The 21,665-nt window shown below is 34.6% G+C and overlaps 1 protein-coding gene across 1 annotated transcript in view; it reads right to left on the reverse strand.

The window, feature by feature from the left end:
• LOC149561393 (RNA polymerase II C-terminal domain phosphatase-like 1) overlaps window positions 1-17,400 on the reverse strand; it is a 73,137-nt gene extending 55,737 nt beyond the window's left edge. The window contains exons 1-9 of the mRNA XM_089825124.1: window positions 16,292-17,400; window positions 15,167-15,643; window positions 10,066-10,276; window positions 9,719-9,876; window positions 9,558-9,631; window positions 9,262-9,367; window positions 9,048-9,134; window positions 8,190-8,780; window positions 7,920-7,983 (exon numbers count right to left, since the gene is read on the reverse strand). Of these exons, the coding sequence (XP_089681250.1) occupies window positions 7,920-7,983; window positions 8,190-8,780; window positions 9,048-9,134; window positions 9,262-9,367; window positions 9,558-9,631; window positions 9,719-9,876; window positions 10,066-10,276; window positions 15,167-15,643; window positions 16,292-16,576 (2,053 nt within the window). The 5' untranslated portion in view covers window positions 16,577-17,400. The remainder of the gene's footprint in view (window positions 1-7,919; window positions 7,984-8,189; window positions 8,781-9,047; window positions 9,135-9,261; window positions 9,368-9,557; window positions 9,632-9,718; window positions 9,877-10,065; window positions 10,277-15,166; window positions 15,644-16,291) is intronic.
• Window positions 17,401-21,665: the final 4,265 nt, after the last annotated feature.

Consider the following 21,665-nt stretch of genomic DNA (forward strand, 5'->3'; position numbering starts at 1 on the left):
TTTAAAATTGGTTGCATTTCAAGTTAAGTAAGAGTAAAGTAGATGGATAGTTGCATGATAGCATTAGTAGATGTTTGATAGGGATCAATACTAGGTCACTAGCATCCCAGCAGCTTGTTGGGAAGCCTTGTGTGGTAAACTAGTTTATTTTCCTTTGAATCATTGCATCTATGGAGGTGGAGCCGCTGATTAACTTTCATTAGATTCGATCCCTGTCCATTTGCTAGTCTTTCATTCATAGGAGTAAGAGTAGGATAGCAAACAATTTAGGACTCAGAATTTAGAAGAAGAGAGTTAGAAAGTTACCAGTCGTAAGAACCATTCACCCTCCACCACCATCACTTTCCCATCAACATCATCTAGCACCCATACCGAACCACCATCTCCATCATCCCACCAAAGCCCAAGTCATCCTCGAATGAATAGTGTAAGGCCGCCTACGTGATTACCAACAAATCACATCGATAAACTAAGCGAGTATCCACAAGTGTAAGGAACATTGGAGTTATACTCATGTCTCATGAGCATTAACTTTTCAAGAAAGGAGTTCTAGGTTTGATACTCCGTATCGAATATCCAATTACTAATATGTTATGTAAGTGATACAAAACTTGCATCAACAGAATTTCGTCTTCAATTTCTTTTAAGTTCTTCCTCTGAGACAAACTCACTATTTCTTTCAAAACTAAGCAAAGGAGAAGGTTCTTCAAAACTTAGTGCGTTTTTGAATGCTAGATTTTCTTCAAAAATTACATCCGTACTAAGTTCAATACTTTTCTGTCCAGGTACGAAAATCCTATATGTCTTAGATGTTTCACTAAACCCTACAAAAATACCTTTCTTCCCAGAGGATTCTAGTTTAGTTCTCTTTTCTTTTGGAACATGCATATATACAAGACAACCAAAAATCTTAAGATGACTTACATTAGGTTTGACCTTAGTAAATACTTCTTCAGGAGTTTTATCTCTAAGGTAAGAATGCAGGCTTCTGTTTTGAATATAGACTGCAGTACAAGAGGCTTCTGCCCAAAGATAATATTCTTGATTTTGATCAAATATCATAGCTCTAGCAGCTTCTATAATTGTTCTATTCTTTCATTCTGCTACCCGTTTTGTTCTGGATTATAAGGAATGGTATACTCCCTCTTAATTCTTGATCCTTTACAAAACCTTTTAAACAAATCTGAGGTATATTCCCCTCCGTTATCAATTCTAAGAGTTTTATTTTTATGTCCTAATAAGTTCTCAGTTAATGTTTTGAATTCTTTAAATCTCTTTAGGATTTCTTCTGATTCTTTGCATTTTAAGAAGTAAATCCATGTTTTCCTAAAGAAGTCATCTATGAACAAAATATAGTACCAGAATCCTCCAAGAGAAGGAACAGACATAGGTCCACATAAATCTGAATGAATTAATTCTAAAACATTATTTGTTTTTCTAGTGCTATCATGAAATGGACTTTTGGTGTTCTTACCCATTGCGCACCCTTTGCATAAGCTTGAGTGGTCTTTATTGAGTTTAGGTAAACCAATAACCATCTTCTCCATAGTTGATAAAGTTTTGAAGTTTAGATGCCCTAATCTTTTGTGCCAAATTTCATTTGTCTTCAACTTCATAAATTAAGGCTTGAATAGGTCGACTAGATTCTGAATTCAAATCATACAAATATCCTTTTCTCTAACCAATCAACTTTGCCTTCTTGATTGAGGAGTTCTTTGCCCAAGTTATTACTTTGTCGTCCAAAAAATGCATCATTATGCCCATCATCTTCAAGTGCTATAATTGAGATTAGATTTCTTTTAATTCTTGGTACGTAGAGTACACCTTTGAGAAGAAGAGAATTTCCAAATTTTAGTTTCAAGGTACAATTTCCAATTTCTTCGACGAGATGCATTGAATTATCACCAATGGTAACTTCGCCATTGACCTTTTCTGAAATAGAGTCTAGTGCTTCTTTGTATCCTGTTATATGTTTAGAAGATCCACTATCAATTACCCATGCTTTACTTGAAATTTCATTTGATAGTGATGAGTACAATACATGATTCTCAGGATCATAGGTATCTTCTTCCCTAGTAACATTTGTACAGTTTGCTTGTTGTTTAGAATTCTCTAACAAATTAGATTTGTAGTGTCCAAACTTTTCACATTTGAAACACTTTATTTTGGATAGATCTTTCTTGGGTTTTCCATTCTTTTGATTTCCCTTTTTCTTCTTGAAATGCTTCTTCTTGCCCTTATAGGAGTTTGTATTAAGAACATGAAGTTCTTCATCTTCTGTTTTCAGTTTCCCTCCTTTCCTTAATTTTCGGGATTCTTCTTCAAGACAATTGTTCTTTAAGTCTGTTGAAGTCAGGAATATTATCTCTGGCACTTATTCCTTGTGCAAAAGCCTCCCATGAATCTGGTAATCCATCTATAGCCATTAGTGTTAATTTTGTGTCATTAATAATGGTTCCTATATTTGACAGTTCATCTCTAATGCCGGCAACCCTTAGGGAGTAAGAATTCATTGATTCTCCTTTCTTTATCTGAATGTGATTTAGTTGCCTTTTCAGTGCTAGAACCCTAGTTGCATTGTTGACCTCATGCATTTCAAAATGCATTCATCATATCAAATGCAATTTGATGTTTAGTTAGCATAGGTACAATGTCATTCTTTACTTCATCTAATATGATCTGAATTGCTTTCCTATTTCCTTTGCTCCAGATGGATTTATGAGGTTCAACTAACAGTTGTTTGGATGTTTTATCAACAAATTGTTTTACATCATTCTCTTCAAGAATCATCATGATTCTGAATTTCCAAGCATCAAAGTGTTCTTTCCCATCAAACTTGTCCTCGGGTATGATTGTGTATGACATTGAAAATAGAAGATAGTTGCTAATATATATAAAGTCTAATTACTGAATTTTGCAGAGCCTAGGTTCGACTACCAGAGCTCTGATACCATGTAAAGTTTCTGTAAATATCCTTGGGACTGAATATAGACTGGAATCTACCTTCTTTCTCTTAATAGCTTGCTGTGAATAACTTCAAATTATAGCTTTTAATTGGATTAGAGATGTGACTCAGAATTCTGCCTTTTACTTCTGCAATTCGAATGAGGGCAGTAATGACTAAGGAGCAGACTTGTATTTTTTCTTGTGTGTACTTAGACTTCATCCTTACCCTCTATAAGTATAGGAGTCAAGGGACATGTCCTTAGAAAGGACATGTCTCTTCCAAAAATCATTTGCCTAACCTCTAGAAGTCAGTGACTTTCTAAGGATAATTAAATATTAATTACAAACACAAACAATGTTGTTAGAGTAATACTAATGCAAACTCCTAAGGATAGACGCCGATCTTAAAGAAGGAATAATGCAAAGACTTGGTCCTCTACTTATCATGCTATATCAGATCAGTATGCTTAACAAGTTACAGATTTAACAATTTATTTAATATTTCATTTTAATTATAACTTAATATTAAATTTTATCCCTGGAAGGGGATATCACAATATTTCTGAGTTTGTTACAGAAGTTTGTGGCAATGATACTATCTTGAAATAAACTCCTTCGTTGCTATTTCCTACCATAGATCAATAATAATCAAAAGAAGATTTCTTAAGTATTTGCAACAGAAACTTACCACAGATATTGTTGTTCCTTTACTAACTATTCACCATGGAAATTCATGTGTACATTTAAGAATGTCATGGAAGGGTTTTGTGGATAAATGGTGGAGTTATTTTCAGATGAGAAGGTATGCTAAACATACTTGCCACATCTCTTCGGATAGTGTTTTGCATGATCAGTTTATGCATGTAAAAGAACATGGAAAGTGCAATATCTCCTACTAAAATGAATTATTGCTTGCAAATTCAAATTTTGAGAAATGGTGGTGTAAATGTTGTTGTTACATGATGCTCCATGCTGCCCCACTACATAAATGTTTATTTTTATATATCAGCCCATGACAATGAGGGAACCCATCTTCCAATTTGAGGTAATTGATGAATATATTATTATGTCTGCAATGAGCATTTTAGCAGTGTAGAGATGAATGAAGGATTTATTTCAAAAAAATTCTGTTATGGAGGTTGCCATCATAGCCCATCATGTTGCAAAAATCAAACTTGTTCCATTATCAAAAGCTTGAGGGGTCTCTGGAACAACTTTCTCAAAGATAGTGCATCACTAGCTAGAGAACCAAGATGATTTGCAAGGTCAATAGCCAGAGTTAGGGGAAGTATGTGATGGGATTATACAGTGTTTATTTCTGCTCCTTGGCTGTACTATTTCTTTTATATATCAAATCTTGAAGGCGCATACAAAATCCTTCCAGAGGAGGTAAAGTTTGGAACAATCAGTGTTGTTTCCAATAAGGACTATCCCTACAGCTCCAAGATAAAAAGATTTTTGGAAAAGATTGATAAGGGGAAGTTGTTGACTAAAGGAAATGCAAAGCATACTACAAGCTCATGGGTGATATGAATAAGTGGTCATAAATGAAATGTTATTGTCAAATACATATAGCATGTGCACTTTCCAGGGAATTTTCAGGATGGTGAGAAGGAAGATGCAGCATTTCCCAAGTATAAAGTCGAGGATAGACATCCAATTTATCATCACAAATTATCTTGGCATGAAGATCTTCGAGATATATGGAATTGGTCTTTGGTCAATAGTAAGTTACCACTTCTATTCTTCTATGGGTTAATCATAAGAAATTAAGGGGGATAATTAATTTCTATTTATAAAAGTCCAAATACTATTAAAATCAATAGGACATTCAAATATTAAATTAAATATTTGTTGGATTATGTGCCATAATGTGAAGTCTGAAATATTTCTATTTACGACTTTCCCACCAAGAGTGAACTGGGAAATTGAAATATTTCTAATTTATAATTTCCCCACAAAGCATTAATTTGGAGAGCAAGAGTGGAGTTGAAAATTAAAATACTTCTAATAATGATTCCCACCAAGTCCAGATTTGTAAAGTAAGCGTGGAGTGGAAATTTGGAATATTTTTAATTTATGATTTTCCCACCACAGCAGTCAAAGACAAGATGAATACAAAGAATGTTCACGAAAATGACAAATTAATGCCATTGCTACTTTTTATTTTCTCTTGTATGAACTTCATGTTCTGAAAAATTCTTCAATGTACAGAAAGTTAAACCCATTGGTGATTGGAGGCTTGCGGATGGAAACCTATGAGCTTCAGATGGATAGTGGACCAAACCCCACTATTTACATAGAGCAATTTGAAAGATCGCTGATGGATCTTTTCCCCTGATCTGCTATAATTTTATATTTTTAAATTTGTTTTTCATGTTTATTAAAATTTTCTTGCAGAGCTGAAGACGTGAAGGTGAAATATGAGCCCAAAAGGAAGCTATGGCCAGAATCCAACTCTCAAATGTTGTACGTGGAAAAGCAGATGGCTGCCAGGCGCAGCCATACAGCTGCAAAGTTCCCACACGTGGGTAAAATACCCAAACCCCAGCTAAAACACTGACTCAGTACTACGTTCCCTAGAAGAAACAATGCACAATCTCCAAGATGCTTCTGACTGCAAGTATCCAGACCACTGTTTTGGGGGCTATGTCCCAAACAGGCAAAGTGGGTTTGGCGTCCCAAATGCTGAAAGCTCAATCAGAGCCCAAAACACAAATCCAAGATGTAATATGTCAATAATGCCTTCGAACTTTGTCTTTACCTCTTTATAACCCACCAAACTTAGCTCGAACCCTAAAAGTGTCCCCATGTGGCGTTGGGTTATAAAATAATATATTTCTCATTTTTAAAGTGGTCAAGTATCTAGAAAATGACCTTTTTCCCAATAGAAAGAAATCCGTTCACCAAAATGCTCTGAGTTAAAAGAGAAATATTTAGAAAAGTTCAAGACCTTTCCAACAAGCTATTACACCAAGGGATATTCATTCACCCAGATGAGGCCAAAAAACCCCTTATTACTCCAAAATGGCTATAACTTAGCCTTATTTAAATTATTAAAATGCTAACTTAGGAGAATATTTAAATATATTAAAATATTTCCCAAATAGCAATTTTATAGCCAAAACACCTCTACAAGGTGAAACTGAACTCGTCACCTCCTATGACTGATGCCGGATAATTTGAAATAACTGACAGTTTCATCCCTCAAAATTAGGGATACTCCTAAAAAATAGGAACGTCTCCGAATCTCCCAAAACTGAAACCATAGAATGATCTCGTAGAGACTCAAGACTATAACCCATCTCACCTCCTAAAATGTAGGAAACTCCTCCTACAATTAAGGAACTGCCCTCCTACTGTCTGAAACTCCAGATCTGAACACTGTATACCCTGATTGAGTCTCTAAACACCACTGCCAGCCTACGAGACTCCCTGATAGGCTAACTCTATCGTCTCTGATGTCCACTCTAGAAAGGGGACATGACACAATTCCATCCAGAGGTTGCATTCAAGGTTCAAGATTTTAGCAGTTTCAGCAATTATCAATTGTGTTCAGGGCTTCATTAATATTGTTGCAGTAGTTATATATGTGTTTTGTGGATTTTGTTGTTGTCAGTAATCTTGTATCAGATCACAGTCTATGTATTTACCATCTGGAAATCAACAATATCAACAATACTAGTTTGGGTGTTTTCAATGAAGTTTTGTGTAATATTTGTGGACCTATTTCCCAGAACTGAGAGTAATATTATATTTTGGGTTGAAGACAATACAAAACCACACTCAATGAACCAAAAAATGCATCAAACAATATACTAAAATGCACAGGACCAAAAATGTGTTGAATCCGTGTAAATAAAGGAAATTTCCCGTCCATTTGTGGAACCCAACAAAGCATAAACTGTTGCACCCTTCCAAAGCAGTCCCTGTGGGTGGGAACACCAAGAAGAGAGTTGAATACATGTTGTGTGGCAGTTAGCAGGAGCCTCCCCTCTGCCATTCCAGCTTGCATAGGACCCCCCAACAATGCGGAAACAACCCTGAAAAGACAGCATATACTGGCATCTAAAACTCAGCCAGCATTACAAATCCCAGTGTCCATAGAAGACTAACATCCACTCATTTATAATTTAAAATTCTTCGGATTGGAAAGTGCATTGGATGCCCTTAAAGTCTTGTCTACACTGGCTTACCCCTTTTAATAAAATGATGAACCAACCACATAGATCCCAAACCTCCTTCCTGTCCTTAAACTTACTTTTTGATGAATTTGCATCACCATCATGATACCCATATTTTATGCTGGCAGATCAAAGAACAAACCCTGTGATTCATGCTGCTCACTAAACTAGCTCAACTTCCCAATTGTGTAAGATGCCGATATGCAAGTTTGGAAAATATCAAGGGAGGTTTTATAATGCAATTAACAGGTCTTGGAGTGCATTATATTGTCCCATACAATATGTTTGATAGAAAAATTTCAGACATGCAGACAGTTCTTTATTATTTTTAAAATTTCCTCTGGCCTTTGTTAGCCAATATTAAATGTTGGAGTCTTAGGCATGTTGCTTACTACTAATATATTTCACATGTCCCAATACTGTTTAAATGGTGATAAGTGCATAGGACTTGGGCTTTCTAAATTAAACATAATTATTGATTGAATGATATTTAAATATTACAGCTTAAGACAACAATTCCATCACACTTACTTTAAAACTTATTAATACCTGCCACAAACCAGTCAAAATTGGGTTCCTTTGGGGGATCTGACACAGCTGTCCATTGAAACTAAAACAAATGCAGTTATCTAAAAAACAAAAAATTCAGGGTTATGAAAAAACCATGCCAAGATCCATGCTGCCTCCCTTATTAAGTTATTACATACACCAACTGATTTCAATCCACACAAAGGCCAGCCACTAGTGCTTCCTTAAACAAACATTAATTGTCTCGTGTAAAATAAATACCTGAGACAGAGGAATAGTCATGTTGCATGTACCCATGCTTGATTTCATCGTCCCCACCAAAAACCTGCGACAGATATCCCCATAAGAATTTACATCAAAACAAGGCAGTTATGGATTATATCATCAGTTCAAATCCACTGGAACAATAATATGCTATCAAAATGATATTTTAATTAAGAAATCTTCTCAACAACATCTGTAATGCACAGAAGCCAAAATCTCCATTCTGAAATGCATTCATTAAGGAAAACACACTAAGTGACAACACACCGTTTTAGGTAGCAATCTCTTGAATTCGATGTTATTCCTGTTTGAGGGAAAAGAATTTTCAGGGACAGAACAAAAAGGATTGTTCCTCATATGACACATATCAAATGATTGAGATTCAGAATCATGGGTGTTGTCATGTGTTGTTTTCAGAATCTGTGGACACATCTTTCCTGCTCCCACAAATCCAACAAGATGCTGATTAGGTGGTACATTACTTTGTCTCATAGGCCTCAATAAAGGAGTTTCATATGAGTTGAAGTCACGTTGCCCAGGATCTTGTCCATGCTGTAAAATCAGAAGCCGGCGCCTCACATCCGGATCATATTCAGATTCAGGTATTTCCCCCTCCTCTCTACCAGGGGAGCCATTATCACTTGGTTCTGAAATGGAATCAGCTGGTAAAGAATTAGAAGACTCTAAAAGTGAAGCTCCGTGAGAATACTGAGGAACCTTTACAAATGGTTGAGTATGAGCACTATAAGGAGGCCGGACAAGCAGTTTCACTTGCTGAAAAGTTTGCATAAATGACTTTGGGTCTTGATTGTCCGCAAGAGCATGGGTGGAGCCTGTGTTTGGAAGTAAACTCTGATCCTGAAAACAATCAAAATTATGAATGATGATATAAATACTAAACAATAAGATTTCATTTTCAGAATTAACTTTAAGAAAATAAATAAAATGATATAACCAGGATAACATAGGAAAATCTGAGACAATTAACGATCCACTTCATATACTATATACCCAGAAGATACCCAATAATGTGGGCTCCATATGAAATATAAATATAACTAATTACATAGCCACATCTCATATTATAAACCTGGCATACGAGGATAAAAAGGATAAAAAAATTACTTGCAGATTTAATTTCTTTTCAATCTCAGAATTTTCCGTGCCATTAAGAGAAGCTAAATTGACATTGTTATTTGCAGCTGCTTTGGCCTGAACCCCAATACAAAAAGAAAACAAAGAAATCCAATATTCAGATTTCACAGTTGAAAGTTATAACTTAACAGGAATGGACAATGCAAAATTCAACCAGAATCACAAAACGATGGCAAATCCAGACCTCTATTAGCAAGTAGTTGCTAACATCAGGTGTAACTGACAATTTTGTCACATCAGTTTCATAAAATACTCCATCCATCTTTTGTATATGACCCTCATCAAAATCTCTGTCATAAAATAAGAATTCAGGAAAATTAGAAGATGTCCAGACCCTACAAACACAAGGAATCTTACAAAAAGACTTCCAAGTTTCAACCATTATTCTCTTAAACTTCATTTGAATTTCACACTTAGCTGAGCAAGTAAAATAAAGAATTAAACCAATAGATAAAATTCTTCCCAGATCATATTACTTACTTAAAAAAACCACCTCTGACATTGCAAGCTACATTTTTTGCAACCCATAATATTGGAAGGGGAACACTTGTCAGCTGTACAAAGAATGCTGATTGAAATCAGTACAATGCAATACAAAAATAGTCAAAGCAATCCAAAATTTAAAATAGAAATCAGAGAACCTCAGCTAATGGAGCATAGTAGGGTGCAAAAGCTGGAACAACATGCACATGTGATTGATCTGCATCCTCCCAGACTTTCAATCGATCATCAATTACCATTGTAATCTTGGGATGGCAAATCCCTTTATGAAATACATTTACTAAAGACTTTCTTAAACCTACAACACAAACATATAAAATAGAACCAAAAAATGCAACACTTAGGGTCATATGCTATTTAGAAACAAGTGCAAATATTGATATCACAAACAATATTAGCCTAGGGAAGAAAAGCTGAACTTTTGAAACTGAATTACATATCTCCATAACATAACGAGGTGTTGAGGTTACTGATTAGAAATATTTACCTGGCTTGACACAAACAACACGATCATGAAGCTCCCTAGGACTGATTAAGCTTGTCTCAGGATCAAGAAGCCTCCACATCTCCAAAGCATAATCTTTCTCTGACATTGTGCACACAAAAACCTCAAAACGCTTCCGCCCATTAGCAATTAGATAATTTCTTAATTCTTCCCAGGCCGGGCGTACCCTGACAAGGACACTGGTATCTCGAATCTGAAACAAGTATATAATCTCTCTAAGTCTCACCCCAATAATAGAATCCTGATTTTGTGACAGAATACTGATTTTATCTCCCTTTAGATGTGTCATAAACCCAAAAACAAAGTACTTTGTCAAAACAAAAAGCAATTGATCGTGAGAATTTCCTGTCAAGTTAGTGCAATTGTATTCCTTTACTCATTTGAGTCATGATGTAATGTGAATTCATTTCAACATGTTGCATCTTGGTTGTAAGAGCTGGGAAGTATTTATAACCCTTAAGCGACGCCTTCCATGCAATTATGCTTCTCTATGTAGACCTGGGTATGCAAATGAAACATTTTAGAAAGGTCTGCGTATAATATGTGCAAGGGTAGAGAGGCTTAGGAACGTTTTTGCACAATATGTTTTCCTATAGCAGGTCATGACACTGACTGGTGCCAAACAACCATCCTGATGAATTTGAGACAAATTTGACCTGTAAAAAGGTTATCCAGATAGAATGCACAATTAAGAAAATCATCTTTGCCTGTTTATTTAGAATCAAGTCCATCCCAAAAAAATGAAGGAAGAAGCCTAGTTGTCCAATTTGGAGTATGGACCAACTGGGATGCACATTATTAAATTACTATGCAAATTAGATCCTCCATATTGAATTTTGAGTTTTCACTTAAAAGAGAGCCCTGAGATGAATGTGAAGAGTAAATTCAGTGGTAGATTTGGCTGCAGAGAATAGCCAAATGACACTTCAAGGAAGACAATATGGAAATTATACCCTCATCATGTAACTAATAGGTTTCAGGAAATCAAACCATGCTAATTGGACTTATGTAAAGTAAATTGGATTAAGCCTATGTCTCAAAAGACAGCTAAGTAGCTACAAATACATGGAACTAATTCAAAGAGCTTAGAACAAAAAAGAACCAACAAATAGACTATATGATTTTCCTGCATAAATGTTTTCCCAAAGCAGGTTACAGAGCCTGTTTCATGCCAAACAATACATCCTGATGATTCTGTGACGAAGCTGTCATTTAATTATCCTGGAAAATTATAGATTTCAGACACGTGCACAATTAATAGCATTGCGTCTTATTCACAGTCAAACCTGTCCTAAAAACAAGACAAGGAAGAATTTACTTATCCAAATTGAAGTATCGCCCAATCAGGATGTTGACTATTAAGTTACTTGGTCAATTAGAACTTCCCATGTTGAACTTTGAGCTTGCATTAGTTAAAAGAGAACCTTAGGACAAATATGAAGATTCAAATCAGAGGTGGGTATGGCTACAGAGAATAGCTAAATGACACGTCAGAAAATGAGGCAATTGTACCCTCATCAAGCAATAATGTAAATGTATGCTTCTGGAAATCAAGACCCACCTAATTGGAGGGGTGTGACCCAAAATGGATTAAGCCTATGTCCCATAAGACAACTAGGCAGCCAAAAGTAAAATGCACTAATTCAAACATGTCAAGCTTATAACATTAAAGAGCCAACAAATAATAAATGTTTGTTTACACGTTCAACTATGACTGGTTTAATCTAAAATTGTTTAAGCAATATTAAGACATTACTTCTTGATAGGATATTAAAAAGTATTGTAACAATGTTACAAAAAGAAGTGGTTGTGGAAGGTACAGCCAGGTTGTCAATTTTCACATTAGGGAACTCATGATGTATATATTATAATATATATATAGAAAAATACAAATGTGTGTGTGTGTGGAGAGAGAGAGAGAGCGAGAGAGAGAGAGAGAGAGAGAGAGAGAGAGAGGGGCATCATTAAAATAAATTAAGTGCTAATTTTGATATCACACAAAGAATTGACATGAACTTTTCTTTCATTGTATTTTATTTTATCATGCACAAACATATAAAGTTAAAACAACATAATTACATAAAAAAAATCAAATCACGAATGGTAATGATAAGCCACCAGAATTGCAGGAACTTTTATGATACATATCACTGCGAACAATTCATACATAGTAAATAAATGGAACTTCCTCTATATTTTGCTAAATTATCCTGCAAATGACAAACCATCTTATTATTCTCTGAAATATTAACTTTGAAACTTACCTTCAAAATAAAGTACAAGCTGTAAGTCTGGCACAACTAAATCTCACACACAGGTTTTCAGTATTTTAAATAACCCTATATAATTTCAAGTTGTCCTTTGTAGCTCAAAATTTGATGTTACTTTTTGATTGCAAATATTTTACCTCTAAAGAACCTGCTCCTCATATGACATTTTTCATTTTTGACTCAGAATTGTCGTGAGAACACGTCAGATACTTAAACCATAATGATTCAAATTACTCTATTTCTTCCAAGGGGACTGCAAAAATGCTCATGCATTTCTAGATAGTACTGTTATAAGAATAGATTTTAGAATCGCAATTCTGAACTGCAGAATCATCAATATGTAAACTGACATTTGACTGGGATATTAATCATTGAACTTAGGTATTGATGTGCATGCCCTTGGCTTTCTGATCTGCTTGTCTCAATTGAATTTTTTGTTGAGGTGGGCATGCTAACTGCCAGATATGATTTTTGGATAGGGCATGAGTGCCCTATATGTGTTACATATCTATCAAATTTTATTGATCAGCCACACATACATAAAGAGAGATAAAATAAAAACTAATGAGAAACACTTGACAATGGAAATTTCTTTGCTATTTGGTTCTGCATTATATTCCTGTCAAAACTTGAATTTATCTGTTGCAATCAATTGGAATAGACTCTGGAAGAAATGCTTATAATAGTTTTAGAAGAGTTTTCCTTATGCAGGATTTCAGAATCTTTGTTTATAGCTGGCCCAGCAATTATATTTTAGGCTAAGGATAATATTCTTCAACCTAGATTGTCAACTTAGGGAAATATTTCAGGTTTTAAGGAAAGGTATCCATATCATTAGAAAAAATGCTTATGTACCTTTTCCCCGGAACAGTGCAAATTGGCAGAAAATATAATCAAAGGATGAATCTATAATTTCCGGTTTCCAATTCGCAGTAGATGAAAGTGATGGTGTAATAATAAACTTCACCTAGGATTGTCTATGTCCAATTGTAATATTGCATCTACTTTATTACATTTAATTAGGATAATAGGCTAATTCATTTCACTTAGGTTAGTTGATCAAAATAATTAGGATAATAGGCTAACTCATTTTACTTATGCTAAAAAAGACATGTCAACCTTGATTTAAGGCCATCAAGTGCATTAATTCTTGAATGATGGCAATTAATACAATAGCATTATGCTATTTACAAAAAAAATATAAACGAATAACGAAATAAAACTACGAGCTCGTATCTATCAATTAACCACAAATCAATCAGAGAAGATAATGTTATTCTATTCATAACTTGATTGATTGGTTGAATAAAAAAAAGCCATTAACAAACATGTGTCAAAGAGGTCATGAGTTAACTCCAAAGCTAAAGATGAGTTTACTACATGAAGTTCAACAAAGATGGCTCTTTATTACGACAAATGTGGCACCTAGTTGTCGTCAATCAGAAGTTGATGAAGCATTGGTGGCACTTGATAGTTTCAAATCAATGGTGACATATCTTTATTAGCTACCCAGGTGAGGGAAAAGTGTTATCTTATTATCCTAAGTAATTTTAAGAAAATGCGTGCACTATCACAGTTGGTAATCCATGAAATATTATACTACAACTACAAAAGATAGAGAAGGGTTTCACACATTTACAGTAACTTTGCAATCTGAAAAGGAAAGGAAAACTCTGTCAAATTAAACTCGATCCCTATATCGTCAATTGAGTAGTAAGGTGGGGCACTTATACCCACAATGGCCCAGGCTCAAAAGCCAAAAGACATGCACCTCAGTCATAGTGTTACTTGTGTAAACTAGTGCTTGTATTTACTTTCCATGATTCAGAATCATGATAGAGTGTGAAGAGTTATATATCTTTGCAGCTAAGGCATATAATGTTGTGAAAGGGAGGCCTCTTACTAATGATTAAGGCCCATTTCCACAGAAAATCCTAAAATTCATAATTAAGTTGTGTATGACTGCAAAAACTGAATTTCAACAACATATTCAATGTAAAATTCTTTCATAAAATTAACAATGTACCAAGCAAATTCAGATGATGGTGATGATTATTTTGTTAATGTTATTAATCTTAGGATACAGTGTTCTCCTAGGGTTCACTAGCCAATTTCTCTTCTCCCAAGTTCATTTTCTACCGTCCGGATGGCATCTTTGCACAGCAGTATTCAAATTTGCACTCTGCAAACCTTTGAAGATAGGTTTTTAATGTTTTGGTCTTCTAAACAGATCAAAAAATGGGGAAGTAGCTAAGTATGGAATACTCTAATCTAAATGAATATCCCTGTTCTTTATATTGCAGGATCCATCGATATGTAGACACACTATGATTTAAGCCAGTGAAACAAATAAAGCAGGGCCTTGTTCATTTAAATAACAAGGGCCATAAACCCAAAGTCTATATAGACAATGTTAATTTAAGTCTTGTTCTCATAAAATAATAGTAAAAGCAAAATGAATATTTACATCCTCTCCACAGAAGTGTCAATATAGCAACAGAAAAAATAAGTATTACATGAAAATGGCTTCCCAATACCAAATGCATCCTCAAAATGTGTCCCCAGTTCACATTAATTGACTGGTATACCAATATGATCCATCTTAATGTTTCTTTCACTTTTAACAATAGTAAAGCTCAAGTCCACCAAGACAAATCAAAAACACAGGTACAATTGCAATAAATTCATCAGGAAACAAGTTGAGTAGGTCAACCTTACAAGTTAAAAAATAATACTACCATTAGAAATATGTCTTCGACTTTTCATTGCAATAAATATGCCACGGAAATTTGCAGGCATGAAAATTTACTTACATTGGGATTGATTCGTGTCAAAATAATGTTCCATTCATGCAATCTTATAATTGGGCGTATAAGAGGCAGATGATTGTCTGATGGAGCAGGTGCAATCTCAGACTGAGCTTTGAATAATTTTCCATTATCACAAACTTCATCATTCTCACAGAACTGCTTTAAAATTTTCTGGTCTTGCTGATATCTCTTTATCTCTGCTATAAGTCCAGCTTTACGTTGAGGATCAACCTCTCCCAAAATCTTTCGTTTAAGAGCCTCAATGCGATCTTCAAAAGAACGCATTGTATTTGCCACAATGAGTGTTTCATCTAAATCAAATACAATTGCTAAGCATCTAAGGTTCAACATTCCAAGACAAGAACCATAGAGTCCTGAAACTACATTAAATCCCCAAAAGCATGGCACCTGATCATGCCTATCCTCAGATAACATAGCTACTAAATGAATCTCATTCCCTCCAAGCGCAATCATAGCAGTCTGCATATCCAAAAGAAAACACCTTATGATAAACACTGATAATTGTTATAGACAACAAAACTAAAATAAACATTAACTCTTTTCTTCCATGTTGCAAAATTGATTTATATAACATATTGCACAACAAGAATGCAACATCCACTGCCAAATGTAAACAAAATGTCAAGGAATCAACATTGTCAATAGCCTTGAAACAAATACTAAACAAAATTGTCCCTTGATATACATTATTATATCCACCAAAATATACATGAGCAATATTATATTTATATCCATTCTAATATTCTGATGTAAATCAGGGTTTAAGCAAAAACTCCATGCTTACTATAGTGAGAGCAACTAGCTTGCCTTTACACCTCCTACAGAGTAAAATTGTAAGCTCTCTGAGCATTTCTAACCTAAGCATATGCTATGTTTGTTTTATTTGGTTTACTTTTTAGCTGCTCCCTATTAGATTGCGCTTGATTTGTCGGTGTACACCCATCCCATTGAGCCACTTCATTCAAACAAGGATACTATCATTTTTCATTTTAGATCCTAGCTGTGCATTAAATATTGATTTTCATTGTACTTCCATTCTATTAAATTAGAAATTCAAACTATAACAGAATTATTTTGCGAAAATGCTAAAGAAAATATGGCAAGTACCTTTGCTTCAATTAGGCATGATTTATGAAGAGAAACTAGATTTGAGTGATCAGGTTGGGAGTGTTGTTCCTTTGGCTCCATTTTGAAATAGACACCGTTTGAAGCAATTGAATGTAGCACCACCAAAGGTGAACACCTTTTGCTTTGTCTGGAAAATTCAGAGATACGAATCTCTTTGCTAATTATACTCATCAAATAGGCATCTTCATATTGAGGATAGATACACACTTCTCCCACATAGTTATCTCTATTATAAAGCTTAGAATTCAGCTTTTCACAACCCATTCTCACTGATATTTTGTAAGGCAATTTCTGAGTCTGTTATAAATATGGATAATAAGTGTCAAGTCGCTTCCCTTACGGCTATCCACATCTAAAATCAACAGTAAATGCCAAATTCTCCCCTTACTAACTAAGCATTAGAATGAGATTGATTCGATGTATTTAACAAAACTCGTCTGCCAGCCTACCATCTCCAATTGGTCAACCACAATTCCAAAAGCTCCTCAAATCCTGAATCCCACATCTCTCGATTATTGCCCAGCATAAATATTATACATTATTCGACCTCACATTTAAAATGCCTATTCAATCTTATTGTTGTTACCATTTACCATCCTAAATTGCTATTGAATGATCAAATGGGTTGATTAGCTCTGCAAGAGGGGAACCAAAAACATATTTATTATATTATTCCTCTTTAAGTATAACATTGACCGGGGTCTTTTTGCAACCTTGTAGGAACAAATTCAGGCGTTTCGTTAGGTTTCCATTGCTTCCATTTCCATTTCCCGTTACCCTTGATGCTTCCGATTGTTTTAAATATTCAAATTAGATGCTGTTACTTCTTCTTGTATTGCCCTCCAAACAGTATTTTATCTTGTTTGTCATGTAAGGATACAAAAGGTATTATAATGGAGTGAAAATGCATCTAAAAAGGGAACAGAGTTCTGTTAATCTTTCTGAGAACCGACTTACAGACTAAATGATCTCTACACAGACCCCATCTAACCCTAATACAGTCACCCTAGATTCCAGATGCAATTGCACCTTGAAAACCCAACGAGGAAAGCTTGAAACGACAGTATGGATCTACAAGCTTCCACTCCCCAACATCAAATACAAGTCGCCGATATAAAATGAGCAACTCCAAGGAAAAATGAGTCCCACCCAATAGCCAAAACATAAAACCTACGAGATATTCTGATCTTATATATATTAGAAGCTCATAATATCTGTGACAGCAGTCGTAGAAAATATATTCGAGATGAATCTAGGAATGTATCTATCTACCATTTTATAAACGATTTGAAGCCCAAAGGGTGATAAGGGTGACCGTAATGCCCGGCTTTTTACCTGCCCAGTGTACAAAATATACCAAGAATGGCTAGGTTTAAGATGTGTGGATATTAATATTTTATTTTCCTTTATTGTTGTCCTTATAAGCCTTGTCTACATGAGAATCTCAAATATATGAATAAATAAATCAAATTATTTAATTTCCTAATTTTTGTGCCAGTTGACTTGTCTATTTTTATCTGATCTTATTTCAACCTTCTCCTTATAATTTTATTAATATAAATGGAAAAAATAGATTTAGTATATTCAGAGAGAAAAGACGCATCAAATTCTGGCTAAAAATGGAATAAAAAATACTCATCGAAAACCTTCACCTATTTCAAACAAACAAAACAACAATAACTATGTCATAGTTTTCCTAAGTTTTTACACTCGTAATAAAACTCGTAGTCATAAAAATGGGTATCTTTGGTAGTTTGTTCATTTTGATTTGCTTTTGTTTTTTTAATGTAATCCCATGTGAATCAGCGATTGATTTTGTTGTGGAGTAAGTTACGATTTGAATTTTACGAAATTTTATTTATTTAGTTTTAAATCAAATTTACATTTATAAATCATGAAATTGATTTGATTAAAATTCACACTTATAAATTGTGAAATTGATAGGTCACTTTTTTTAAGTTGACATTCAAAGTTAAGTAACCTTTCTAACTATCTAGTGTTGTTATGTAATTTACTAATTATTTTGTTGTATAATCTTAGAAGTATTAATAGTTTCTAGTGACTAAGAACTTGATAAATAGATTTTGGTGGATTAAGAACTTAATAATTTTGATTTAATTATATGATATAATAATATATTATTTATTTTGTATGACTATTGTATATTTGGTACAATTGTGTTTTATTAGTGATTCATTCAAATAGACACTACAATAGGTAAGAAGAAGATAGATGATAGAAATACTGAGGGAACATGTGATATAGTATGTCATGGGAAACCTAGAGAAAAGTACTATAATTATTATGATAAGAGGATTCAAGAGATATTACACTCTATAGCCTAAAAATTAACAAGTATTATCTAAGGTTTCATTTATGTGAATATAATTAGCAATTAAAAAAAGATTTCACATGTAATAATGAATCTCTAGAGTTTAATCTGAAATAAAATTCATATAATAGAATAGCTATTCATATATTAATTAAAAATTAACATTATTTAATTTAAAATAATATGATATCGAATGGGAATATTCAATTTGAAGCAGAAAAAGGGCTAAGCAACTTTAATCCCTCCAGGAGGAGGTCATTTTCACATGAGGGAGCAAATTCTCACCTCACGCAGAGGTGGTCGTCTTTGTTATTTCCATGTTTCTCGATCCCAACCTTTAGCATGAGATGGCTCTTGTTGTGAGTATGCAAACCCTATATTTGTATCATCAGTGGGTAGCTCTACAACTTACAAATTTGTAGTGGAAGGTGTGTGTTCCTCAAACCCTAGAGTAGTGTTTGTGGAGGTGATGAGTTGGACCAAGCAACCTAATGAGGATGGAAGACATCTAGGAAAGAACTTTCATTCGACCCTCCACATTATGCCTAATTCTATTATTTCGAGAAATTAACAATGAAGATCTAGGCTTAGAGAAGTTGTTGTCTTCTTCCGAGTCTTGGATCCTCTAGGTTGCCCTCTGGAGCCTATTTTAATTCTTGGCTTCAAATGGTTTTGGTGCAAAATCTTGGTTTCAAATTTTCACTTTTTTGTATGATACAAAGAGGTCTCTCTATAATCTTTGTCAATGACAGACATAGCCAAAATGAAGTGTTGAAAAAGGAATTTTGGTTAGTGCTTGTTTTAGGGCTATTGGTTAGACCCCTGAAGTCGATACTCTGAAGATCGTTGCCCTTTCTTTCCCCAGGTGGATCATGCTGAGAAATTTCTCACCTGCTCAATGGAAACTCATTCCAAAAACCATTAAGTTAGTCATAAATGTGTTGAGTATGGATGAATCTACCTTAGCTTTTACCTCATCTTGATGCTTGGCTTCTTATTATTGTTAAACCCAGTGTTTAACTCCCTTAGTTACTCGGTATTGAACTTGACATGATGACTACCACAAATGTCATATTAAATTCCTAAGTAGGATACATACCTACACTCTTTGTAGAAATGAAGAGTGTGTATGTAAGCATTTCCCTTTTTTATGCAAGAATAGACCTATGATTCTAAGAGGCAAGAGCCTAATTTTGAAAGATCTAACCCTACATCGACCCCTCTTTGAAGATTTAAATGGAAGCTCCATAAATTCCCTAACCTCTAGTTTATCACATCTAATCTACCCCCCCAATCTGAACCTAGCTCATCCTCCACACCCTAAAAAGAAAACTTGGGACCCTCATCAACCTCTTGATGACCCCCTCCTTCTATTGAGAATAGTATGATAAAGAACATGTTGTCAAAAAAGAGTATTTATGAACCAACACCCAACCTTTCATTCTCTTCAATACTCAATCCTTTGAATAAATGATTTTTAACTAAATCATATTAAGACTACAAAAGTGAAACACAAAGTGCTAAATTGTTATCGTGGAAAAGATTAAAAATATTTTTTACGTTAGAAAGAAGATTGATGATATCAATAAGTTGAGTAATGATAAGAGGAAAAATAAGGTTAAAATAAACTCTTGGAATCCCTCTTCTAGTAGGCATAAGACTATGAACTTGCATAAGGTGGATCCTCCCCTCAATCCTAGCCTATGTAAAATTAGTAGGGGTAAGAAACCCCCTCCTCATTCTAACAATGAGTTTGGTCCTTATCATTCTTCTTGCTCTACCAATGTTTATAGTGAACAAGATATTGGTTATAAAATGGTTGAGATATGCTCCCCTTTCCCTGGTTGGGTGGTCTATACCTACATCAAGTAAGGAGCTTCTTTTAGACCTAAGGTGATGGTCTTGTCCTTGAGTCACAAGATTTGTAATAGGCCTTGATAATACAGAAGATGAAATAGTAAAACCTTGCTGGCAATCATCCATTATGTTTCTCTCTATGTTGACAGTACCATGGAACCCACTAGGGTTGGCATAGTGGATGTTTACGAGACCAATGCTAACTCTAATAAAAACAAAAGAGTCAATAGAGACAAAAACTCATTAATAAGCACATGACATGCATTTATTATTAAGAAAATAAAAGGTGGATCCAGGGGCTCTACCCCTTCTAGTAATATCTCTAAACGGTCTATTACCAACTCCCTAAATGTTAGAAAATATTCTAGGGCCCTATGGAGACTGACTCTTAAATGTTATTATGGAGTTTAATTATGGTTTGAGGAACATACGGTACATCTCGTTGATAGGAAATGTGTTATTGACAGATCATAGGTCATATAAAGGAACCTTAAATGTGTTGCTTCTACAAGATCTCAAGTTATTAACTTCACCCTTAAGGCTAATATTAGATGTATATGGAGAGATGTTATCTACTTTAAACCCAACCATTGTAAAGGTATGGGGAGAGAAACAATTATGATTGGCCATATTTGGAAAGGCAAGGTGAGGAACTGGGGATGTTTACCATGCAATAGAGTTATGTGGGTTGTTGTGAAAGTTAGATCTATCAACTCCTAGGAATGTTCTTTATATGTGCTCTAAATAATTATAAGAAAACAATTGAACCTTGAAAAGGGATGACATGACTAGAAGAGATATCTTGGATATTGGGGGATATTTCAACACGATTGAAAACCCCCAAAACAAATTAGGAGGATCAAAGTTTGAGTGGAAGGGAGAGGGAAAAAAATATGTGTAAGATGGTTAACAAGATGAGGGGTTTTGACCCTGTGGATGGTAGAAAAAAGGAGCTCGAGTTCCTATGCTACACTTGGCATAGTCATCAACAAGGACATAACTTGGTATAGAAAGCTTGAAAATTTCTATGTAAACTAAGATGTTTCTCATTTTGCAAATGAACCTAACAATGGGTGGGTTGGGGTTATTTTGTATACCTTGTCTTGAAGGATTTGAGCAATACAAATCCACAAAGCCTGACAAATACATGCATGTACAAACCTA

Source organism: Cupressus sempervirens, chromosome 4 (assembly GCF_028749045.1).
Source record: "Cupressus sempervirens isolate cs-2001-9-10 chromosome 4, ASM2874904v1, whole genome shotgun sequence".
Taxonomy (NCBI): Eukaryota; Viridiplantae; Streptophyta; class Pinopsida; order Cupressales; family Cupressaceae; genus Cupressus; species Cupressus sempervirens.